This window comes from Apium graveolens, chromosome 3 (assembly GCF_009905375.1).
Source record: "Apium graveolens cultivar Ventura chromosome 3, ASM990537v1, whole genome shotgun sequence".
Classification (NCBI taxonomy): Eukaryota; Viridiplantae; Streptophyta; class Magnoliopsida; order Apiales; family Apiaceae; genus Apium; species Apium graveolens.
This window is the reverse complement of record NC_133649.1, coordinates 149,499,852-149,510,734: the sequence shown is the minus strand read 5'-3', so window position 1 is coordinate 149,510,734 and position 10,883 is coordinate 149,499,852. Positions and strand designations below refer to the sequence as shown.

The 10,883-nt window shown below is 33.3% G+C and overlaps 2 protein-coding genes across 2 annotated transcripts in view; one reads left to right on the top strand and one right to left on the bottom strand.

The window, feature by feature from the left end:
* Window positions 1-5,015: 5,015 nt before the first annotated feature.
* On the top strand, window positions 5,016-6,322 carry LOC141712835 (uncharacterized). Its single transcript, XM_074515924.1, has 2 exons — window positions 5,016-5,733; window positions 5,927-6,322. The coding sequence occupies exons 1-2, from the start codon at window positions 5,078-5,080 to the stop codon at window positions 6,009-6,011; spliced, it is 741 nt and encodes a 246-aa protein (XP_074372025.1). The 5' UTR covers window positions 5,016-5,077; the 3' UTR covers window positions 6,012-6,322.
* Window positions 6,323-6,595: 273 nt separating this feature from the next.
* The window catches only part of LOC141714632 (uncharacterized), a 144,261-nt gene continuing 139,973 nt past the window's right edge, over window positions 6,596-10,883 (bottom strand). Inside the window, exons 9-10 of the mRNA XM_074518140.1 lie at window positions 7,005-7,077; window positions 6,596-6,919 (exon numbers count right to left, since the gene is read on the bottom strand). Coding sequence (XP_074374241.1) covers window positions 6,865-6,919; window positions 7,005-7,077 — 128 coding nt within the window. The 3' untranslated portion in view covers window positions 6,596-6,864. The remainder of the gene's footprint in view (window positions 6,920-7,004; window positions 7,078-10,883) is intronic.

Genomic DNA, 10,883 nt, shown 5'->3' with positions numbered 1-10,883 from the left:
ATACTTGCGTGAATATTAGTGCGTGTTTTCGCCCTAACATTCATCACAATTGAAGCACCTTATCTTTGATCTGTCAACATATTCAGTTTTGTAACCATTTTTGCTATCAGATGTGTACTTCCTTTTTCCTTTCCGGCTGCTGTCTTTGTTGAATGATTATCCTTTACGCTTGAAGAATCTTGGCTTCTTTACTCTAATATTAGAGAACTTTCTTGTCAGCTAGGTCATTGACTGATCAAGCTCATCAAGTTCATCCAGGGTGTAGAACTCATCTTCTTCCAATTCCAAAATGACTTGTTCTTGTGAATCATTGGTTCTTTGCTCACTTGTTGAGGCAACTGGAGTATGGGATCTTGGCTCATCATTAGAGGTCTGGCTTTCATTGACAATTAGAGCACTTGAACCATCTACAACATGCCCTTGACCAGCTCTTAATGATTTTATTTAAATCATTTCTAATTCATATGTTTTTAAGATTCCATACAGAACTTCCAGAGTTATTCTACTCAAGTCTCTCCCTTTTCTGATTGCTGAAATTTTATGTTCTAAATGATCAGGGAGTGTAAGCAAAAATTTCAAGTTTACTTCTTCAGCTTCATAGTATTTGTCATGGAGCTGCAAGTCATTTATCAGCTTGTTAAACCTTTTAAACACATCAGTGATACTTTCTTTTGGCTTAGCCATGAAACCCTTATACTGTGAAATCAGTATCATTCTTTGATTAGATCTAACTTCCTCAGTTCCTTCACATAGTATTTCTATCTTTTCCTAGATCTTCTTAGCAGTGTCACAGTTGACAATGGTGTTGTACATTACATTGTCAAGTGACTCTATCAATATCAGTTGTAAGCCACTATTCAGGGAAACTTTCTCTTTCTCTAGCACAGTGTACTCAGAAGGGTCTTTAGGAGCATAATGAGATGGGATGACCATGTCTCCATCTGTAAATTTCTTAACTCTAACCATAGGAGTGAAGGGCCCATTTTTTAGAATCTGAATGTATAATGGATTGGTCATCCTGATAAACAACAATATTTTCTTTTTCCAAAAGTGTAGTTAGCTTTGTCAAAAGTAGGGATTTTGATGCTACTGATTTTCTGTGTATTCATTCTTCCAAGATCTTGATTCTGTTTGCTTTCAGATTTTGCTCTGATACCACTTGTTAGGTAATGAATTACACACACGGGGGTGAATGTGTTTTTATATTTTTCTGCTTTTCTTGAAATATTTTTGGTTGTGAACAAAGTAAATCAAATCTTGTAGTAAGATGTGTTAAGACTGAAATTAAACATGCAACAATGAATGACACAGATCTTTCAAAACTCACTTAATTTTATATTAAAATTAAGAATGTTTTGCTATAAAATTTCTAGGCTCTTTGTTGATAAAGAGCTTAGCTTCAATCTTGAGAGAATACAAGAATTTCCTGATCTTAATTGTTATCACTAACAAAGGACCAGTGTTAACTTTATATGATAGTTAACTACTGGTTTATACAGTGTATAATAAGAGATGCTATTCACTTTAGTAAACTGTCACTAATCATTCCATTTTAGGAAAAGTGTATCTTCCATTTCTGGCTTAGCATATCTTTGCATACTGTGTTAACTTTGATCTTCCTTTGTCAGCTAATCTTCACCCTTGATCTTGCACACTCTTCAAGCTGTTTTTGTAGAATTGTCAATCCAACTGGTTGGATTGTTTGTTGATTGTTAATCTTGGATATTGAACTGGTCTGAAATTTGTACTTTGAAATTTTAACTCGAGATCTCCAGTTAGGCATATAGAGATCTTGACATCTCGATAAGTATATTGACTTATCGAGATCTCTAATTCTCCATAGTTGATTTGACTTGTAGAGGTCTCTGAGTTCTCTATAAGAGAATTTAGCTTGTCGAGATCTCTCATCTTCATATCTTCAATTTGGCTTATCGATATCTCAGAGTTCTCTAGTGACTTGTTGACTTGTTGATAACTCAGAGTTCTCAAGTGAAATTTGACTTGTCGATAACTCAGAGTTCTCTAGTGAATTTTGACTTGTCGATATCTCTGAGTTCTCTAGTGAAATTTGATTTGTCGATAATTCTGAGTTCTCTAGTGAAGAAATGACTTGTCGATATCTCCAATCTTCATGTCTTCAATTTGGCTTGTCGATATCTTTGAGTTCTCTAGTAGCTTTCCTGACTTCTCTATAAGTCATTCTGCAGTTCTCGAATGAGTTCTCAATAACACTAAATTTGTGACTTGTATAGATCTTGACTTAAAACATTTTTCTCAAAACAGATTTATTCAACTCCAAACTTCTTCATAATTTTTCTGAAGCATGATCTTCTTGATCTTCTTCCAGATAAAATTCTTAGGCTTGATATTGTTTACAAAAAAGACTTCAGTCTGCTCTTTGCCATTTTTACAGACTTTAAATGTTACAATACAAAATGCAAACTAAGATAACAATAACTTACTTAGAGTTGTCAATTTGACTTAGTTTTGTTATTATACAAGCATGTCTTGCACAACAAACACTTTGAACAATTATTTGTTATAACACGAGCAAAACATATTAAGAGTTATTTACGTTTAACATAAAATCAAGGATGAGGTTAATTTTGGTTTCGGTGGAAATAAAAAAATAAGCTATTATATATTCTTATTTTAAAAAGAATTAAAGTTTGTATATATATATATATATGTATGTATATAGTTACGAAATTATTATTTTACATATTATTTGAGTCATTAATGATATTTTAAAATTTTATTATCTCATATTTTTAGCGAAAATATTATTTTATAATATTGGCCCAAATTGATATCAACAAAATTTATTATTTAAACGAGATTATTACTTTATCGAATATTACTTAATCTAGAATTAACTATAGTGCCCCCACCCCAACACAAACTTTCTCACTCAGCAAAATCTATAATGGGTTAATGAAACGGGGTAAATATTTTTTAACCAACAACTCGTAACAATATGATTTGTGTTTATGGTTTATATAAAAGTTAGTGATAACCTGTGAAGCATCAGTCGGATGATTTATTTAAATAATTTTTTAAAATTATTATAAAATAAATATTATGTCAAAAATTTTAATTTTTACTCAGAAAATACAACCCAAACGATTGAGTATGATATTTGTATTATAATTCTAATAAAAAGATTATAATTATTATACAATTTCAAAATTTTTATTATTTCATTAAAATATAATATTAAGTCATATGAGAAATAAGATTACTGAGTTAAAATTAATATAAAAATTGTAATTAAAAAACGGGTAAAATAATACATTTAATATTATAAGTCATATAGATATAAAAGAATAATAAAAATTATATATTTGGAGTTATAATGAAATTTAAAAAGGGTAAAATCATTGATAAAACTAAACACTTATAATATATTGAATTAGGAATACATAAATGAATTAAGAACATAAAAATTAAAGTCAAAATGGTGAAATAAAAATAAAACTAAATAGATAGAAGTATAAGAAAATAAAATAAAACTAAAATTAATAGAATCATATAACATGCAGAAGTACAAAGATAATAAAAATAAAATCAAATTTAATAAAATGATAATACAATAAATGATGTAAATAAAATAAAATTAAAAGACATACAAAAAAAATTGTAAGATATAAACCAAAAGTTGATGGTAAAAAAAATTAGATAACAGGCTTTTAACGAACACAATACAAGAAAAGTAGAAAACCTGTATCAGAAAAGCGGAGGGAGTATATATGTACTATGGGTCCAGTTTCAAACAATCAAAAGGGCTCAGAAGTCTAGTTATATTTTTTTTTTTTTAAGTTGATAATTTGTCCCTTGTGTTCGGCCCACAACACTTAGAGAAAGGACCCAATTACTTCTCACCCAGGAATGATAAATATATATCTCGAAATTTATAGAAATACAATGATATGAACTAAGATCAAGGTTAAATGCAACCAAATCCACAACTATTTTATCTCAGTCTTATTTTTTTAAAAAAAAATTAAAAGAAAAATTATCGCAGATGTATAAAAATTGTGAAATATATGTATAATATTGTATTTTGTTACATATGTATTTTCATAAATATTTAATGTATTAATATATCCGCCTCTAAGTTTATAAAAAATGGCTCGTTTTGTTAATTTCTCTTCTTAACTTTTTTGCCGGGCTCTTCTTAATATTGATATATAGTTTATCATCAAAATATCTTTCATGATTCTTAAATAAAATAATTTAATATGGAAACTGTAAATAACAGTTTAACGTCATTTAAAAAAAAACAATTTTTAATATATATTTTAAATTTGTTTTTTTATGAATATTTATCGATAATTATTACACAAAAGTAAATATTATCTAGAAGGCTGAATCTGCTAATTTCTGCCATGGGGTCAGTCTTTAGAGAAGACCAGCAGAAGCCCTGTTTGTATTTGGGTTTTTCTACACTAACAATTCCATTCCCTTCCCCTCTTTTCAACTCCTAAGAATCTTCTATAGTTTTCTTTGTAGAATTTAGACGAGTAATGCCGTACAATTTTACATTTCGAAACGAAATTGAATCACACTCCACAGCACCTCAACTTTTTTCTGCAAACCCTTCCTCTGTATTTATCTGTAAATCGAATTTCGAGAACTGAAAGATAAACGTTAAAGAAAGTATTTAACTAGTTAGATTATGTTGCCATGCACCTATGTAAATCTATATATTTATTTAAGTGCGACATCAATTCTGGTCACTTACCAAATAAGTGAAGACAAAAAGTATACAATACAACCCACACAAGTGATTAGCATAAAACTTGTAATAACACAAGTGGAAGAAAACGAAGGATAAATCATGTTTTACATTTTGTCCTCTCTTAATCTTTAGACGGCAATAACTTCTTAGTAGTCCTTTTGAATAACAACTGGAAAATGACTCTTTTGACTCGGTTTAACTTTCTCTATGCACTTCCTTTTTTGACTCGGTTTCGCTTTCTACATGTTTTCTATATACATGTAATGTAAGGCATCTACACCTGCATCTTTCACTCTTCACACATTTCAATTTTCTCCTCTCTACGCCCTTTTCATCATGCTTCACATTCAAAGAGATGCCAAGATTGGCTCTCAATCAAAAGAATTCAACTTCTGGGACGATAAGAGAATCGACAAGGAAGATAAACGTGCTAATTCGGAGGGTTCTGATCTAGAGTTTCAAACTAAAACGAGTGAATGTGATGTTTACTCTCCAACATTCTGGGCTACTAGTACTAGACACGAGGCCTCCAAATTGTTGCAACACAGTTCTCAATACACTGTTCGATCCCCAACTTCTCGACTACAGGTTATGGTAGATGATCGAAGAGTGCTAACAAACATGGTCCAGAACATGCCTGAGTCGTCGTTTGAACTCTCTTTAAGGGATATAGTAGATGATCGGGCAAACATGCAAGCAAGTGAGAATAAGATTGAGAAAAAGAAGTGTGTGGGGAGGAGTAGAATGGTACGCAGTCAAAGCATGGATAACGGGGTTTTTCTATTAAAGATGTTTCTCCCAGCATGTCTAAGTGCGAAAAAGAAATCACCATCAGGACATTGCTCTAGGGCTTCTCACGGACCACCGTTTGATGGACCTGAGAAGCCAACGGATAAGGAGTGGTGGAGTGTAATGTTTCTTGTATCAAGAAGGAAGATCAACAATTGTAACAGTAATAGCAGCAGCCGCAGTAGTGGAAGCATCCACAACAGGTATGTTCACGGGAGTTATGACCTATTGTAAACTATAGCAAGTGCCCAAGTATAATATCAATGAGAATACCACATATGCATATAAGAGGGAAAAAAAACATTGCAGCGTTCACACACCAGAAAAATCTATGCATCAATGCTCTATAAAATGTCCTTAGGATAACAGATTCACCCACTTCCTTTGTCAAAGCAGGAATGGAGATAGCTGCATTACACCGGTTTACTTGACATCTGAGCATTTAAGCAAATCAAGAAGACACATATGGAGCATTTGCTGAACACAACTCTTAATGGTGTATCGAGCATTTCTACTAGGCGACAATTTCTACCAAGATCAACGGCCCCACACTTTCTTTCATGTCACATTTTGTGACGTGGATCTTGTGATTGAATTGTATTTTATGCAATGCGATTAGGATATCTTCACTTGTCTTGTGCATTATTCTGTATAATTTAATTGCACGGCCATTCTGCACTATTCTTACAGCAAAACAATCATGCAACAAATATCTAATAGTAAAATACAATATTTTGTAATTCTTGATTAAGAAATTTGTTCTGAAGAACATAAATTTAGTTCCGGGTACTTATGAATAAGTTAGTTCTAAGAATAGTAACTAACTTGTATTTCATATAGTGCTACTAAGATGTCTTCACTACGCTGGGACACAATTCTAACAAAGTTCCAGCAAACTAACAAAATCTTTTCGTGAAATTTAGCCCGAAGCTTTCAAATAAGGTAATGCATGAAAGTATGCTGCATGGAGTTTCAACTTCAGGCCAGCAATTTTCAATAGCCAGGGCATATTCACTCTAATACAAATGATAAAGTACAGAACTCAACTGGTAAAATAACATGAAGTTCCAACAAAAGATTCTCTATAACATGGTCAAAACAATCTGTTTACAGTTGCTGACTTCTCAATTGATGGTAAATGAAACGGTTAAATTATATGTAAACCAGTTATATTTTATATAATTGATCAAACATACCTGTCAGGCTTGTTAAAAGTTCTAATTTTGCTAAACCTTTTAGCCCATCCCTGTTACTTCCCTTTCTGAAGTTCTAATATTTTGTTAAATATATATTAGAGTCAACCTACACTTAACCTTGTAATTTCGTAGCAAGTTCTAAATATCAGCATCATCATCTTTATCATGCAGAAGAACTCCTCGGACTTTTGCCCTGCCTAAGATCATTGACTGTTAAAAGGGATCCCAAAAAAAAAGTATAAATGCTACTTCTAACAGTTTAGGAGATTCCCAACAACCTGTGGTATGCTGGTACAACTCTGTTAACGACTTTTGTTGATTCCTTGGATACATCTGCTTCCTTGCCAACAGCTGGACATATAAACCAAATACTGATTCTTAAGGTAACAAAAAGATTAAAAGGATTTCAAAACTAAGATTTTATTATAAACCACATAAACTGCACCATGTAAAATACACAAATGATTGTACGTTCATGTTGTAGGTTTCGGAAAAAGAATTGCACCATACAGCACTTGCTTATGGAGCAAGTGTCTTCCGACACCACTAACCCCTGCCAACTATTATATCTATATATTAAGAGAGACTGATGGCAGTTGCATAGTTTCTCACTGACAACCCCTACATTTTTTTCTTTTTAAACCATTCAAATCAAGCTTTAAAACACCACACCACACTGTTCCAGTTGCTGATTTTATAGAACTGTGACAAACTATTTCGTATTTGAGACACTAAGAAAAAATCGAAAATACCAAGTTGACATAACAGATTATTATCTACTTCAGACCATATTATTGGAAAGTATCAATGTTATTACCATTAACATCTTTAAAGAATTCACAGAAGCTTTCATCATTTGGTTTCCAACTTTTAGAAATACATAGGCTGATAAAGTTTCTAGTTCTCCATATCTCACCAACTAAGTTGAGCTAAATAAACCTATGCAAGTACTAATTACTTTAAACATATAGACCATTTTCATAACTACTCTGATCATTTGACAAAATTTTCATCATGTCATCTTTGAAATTGTTTTCTACGTTCTGTACAGATACTAAAAATTCTTTACAAATGTATGAAAAAACAGCAACTTGCTATAATATATTCTAGAGGGGAAAATGATAATAACAAACTAATTAGAATACAACCTTCTTTCAATAACAAAACCAGCACTTATTGCAAGTCACATATGGAATTAAAATAAATTTAATTACATATAGCATTACGCAATGGAGATTAATAAAGAAAAAGATAAAAGAAAGAGCTAACTAGTTAAAGAATATTGATAATTATTTTCTAAGAGTGAAGTGCACTTTGTGTGCTCGCATTTTATTCCGAACATCACTTGTATAAACAATATAACCTTTAATGTAAATCTAGGATGTAAATATGGGGATTATGTGTTGTAATTAGGAGATTATAACAAATAATATCAGCTGATATCAGGGGATACGATAGGCTGAGATCAGGTGACATGATAGGCTGAGATCACGTGATATGTAGGCTGTAGATCAGGGATATGCAAGCTCTAAATTAGCTCTAAATTAGCTCCGTTGTAGGTATAAATACTCTGATGTAACAAAGTTATCAAGTCAGTTAATTCAGTCTCTCATATTATCATGGCATCAGAGCCTAAACACAGTCTTAGTTTTTTCTAGCAGTCCCGTCTGCATCCTTTCTGATTTTTCTTTCCCAGCAGTCCCATCTGCATCCTTTTTGATTCATATTTCTAAACAGTTTCGTCTGTTTTCCTTCAGTTTTCTATTTCCCTGGCACTTCTCTTTCTTTTATCGTGAGTATAATGCATTCCCAGCACCACAGGTTGGCGATAAGACTAGATGAAAAAAATTATTTTCTATGGGCTTCTTACTCCAAGAACTTTCTAGAAGGTCAGGATCTATGGAACTATGTTGACGGTACTAATCTCAAACCAACTGAGAAGGCGGACCAGTCTAAATGGGTGATAAACAATGCTAAGATCAAAACATGGATCATGGGATCGGTGGAGAATTCTATTGCTGTAAATCTCAGTCCATTAAGTACAGCACATCTCATGTGAGAGTATCTAAAACGCATCTATAGGCAAAGCAATGATGCGAGGATGTATCAACTTGAACAGGAGGTAAATTCTTTATCCCAAGAATCATTAAGTATTCAAGAATTTTACTCTGCAATTATGTTGCTTTGGAATGAAATGGATATGATTGAAGAAAAGATTCCAGAGGCTGCCTTAGAAACAGTTCTAAAACTCAGGCTGCAAACTCAAGCTCGGCAATTTTTGATGAAACTTAGGCAAGATTTTGAACCTATTCGTGCTACTATTCTGAATCGAGGAGGAAGTTCTAGTGTAGATACAATTCTACCAGACCTACTTGCAGAGGAAACACGATTGAAATCGCTCCCTTCCCAAGCAAATGTTTATGATGCTGCATTGAGTGCGGCTGTCCAGAAAGCGAAGGCTCGAAATATGAGCAAAAGTGAGTGTTTTATCTTTCATGAGACTGGCCATATTGCTATTCACTGCCCCAAAGGAAGGGGACCACAAATGTTTCTCACTTTTGTCGATATTGTAAGGCTGAAGGACATCTGATTGAAAATTGCAAGATCAGGCCTCCACGGTGAACCAATTGGTTCATCATGTTTCTCAGTCAAACTCTCCTTCACCTGACTTTATTCAGCAAGTTATTCAAGCACTTCAGGATTCTAATATCATTCATGCCCTTCAAGCCTCCAATGTTGGTAAGACAAATACTCAAAACTCGTGGATAATAGATTCTGGTGCTTCCCATCACATGACTGGTAATTTAGATAATTTTAATTCTAGCAGTCCGTATGATAGAAGGACAAAAATTGTTTTTGCTAATAGAGACACCCTTCTTGCTGCACGTGTTGGGTCATTAAAAATTGGCTCTTTAAATCTCGAGAATGCTTTATATATGCCAAAATTATCTGCTAATTTGATCTCAGTCAGTCAGTTAGTACAACAAAATTGCATAGTTTCATTTTCTTCTTCTGATTACTTATCCAGGACCTGAGAACCGGGAAAGTGATTGGGAGCGGCCATAAGCATGGGGAACTCTTTGTCCTGAATTTCAACGTACCTTCAAGCACACCTACATCTAGCTCACCGAATTGTTTTCTTGCTCCTACTGTTGAAGTAAATAAATCTAATCAATTGTGGAGACTTTGGCATAATCGTCTTGGCCATCCTCATGCTTTTGTTTAAAATTCCATATTTTCCTCTAATGCTTTGACAGATAAGATTGATCATAATTCTGAAATTGATAAAACATGCGAGGAATGTGCACTCTCTAAAGCACATACTTTACCATTTCCTAAGAAAATAAATCATGATGTCTCAGTTTTTGATATTGTTCACTCTGATGTTTGGGGACCATCTCGTGTAGGCTCATTAAGTGGAAAATATTATTATGTTGTATTTATTGATGATTGGTCACGTTACACTTGGACATATTTTTTACGCCACAAATCTGAAGTCTCGCAAGTATTTAAATATGTTCATGCTATGGTGCAAACACAGTTTGACCGGAAAATCAAGATTCTTCGTACAGATTCTGGTGGTGAATATATTTCAAAGGAGTTTGAACACTTTTTAGCTACTGAAGGAATTATTCATCAGAAAAGTTGTCCTCATCAACCCCAGCAAAACGGTGTCTCCGAGAGAAAACATAGACACCTAATTGAGACATCGCGCGCTCTTCGCATCCATGCTAGCTTACCAAACACGTTATGGGCAGAAAGTGTGGCAACATCTACGTACTTGATCAATTGTTTACCAACTCATGTGCTTGGTAACATATCTCCACTAGAGAAGTTATTTGGTTATCCACCTGATTACGAAAAGCTTCGTATTTTTGGTTGTACGTGTTATGTCCTTCCCAAATCCGAGTATTCAAGGAATGTTATATTTTTTGAAAATATGACATATTTTAACTCTTCCATTCCTAACTCTACACCAAATATTGAACATGATGTTCCTCTATCAACGTTCCCACCTAATGTGCAGGGTATCATTACATATCAACGTCGAACAAGATTTCCCCCTCCAATGGCTCCTCAATCACGAACTCTGGATATAGGTTACAACTCATCTCCTAGTACACCTTCTCCACCCCCTCCATCACCACCACCACCGC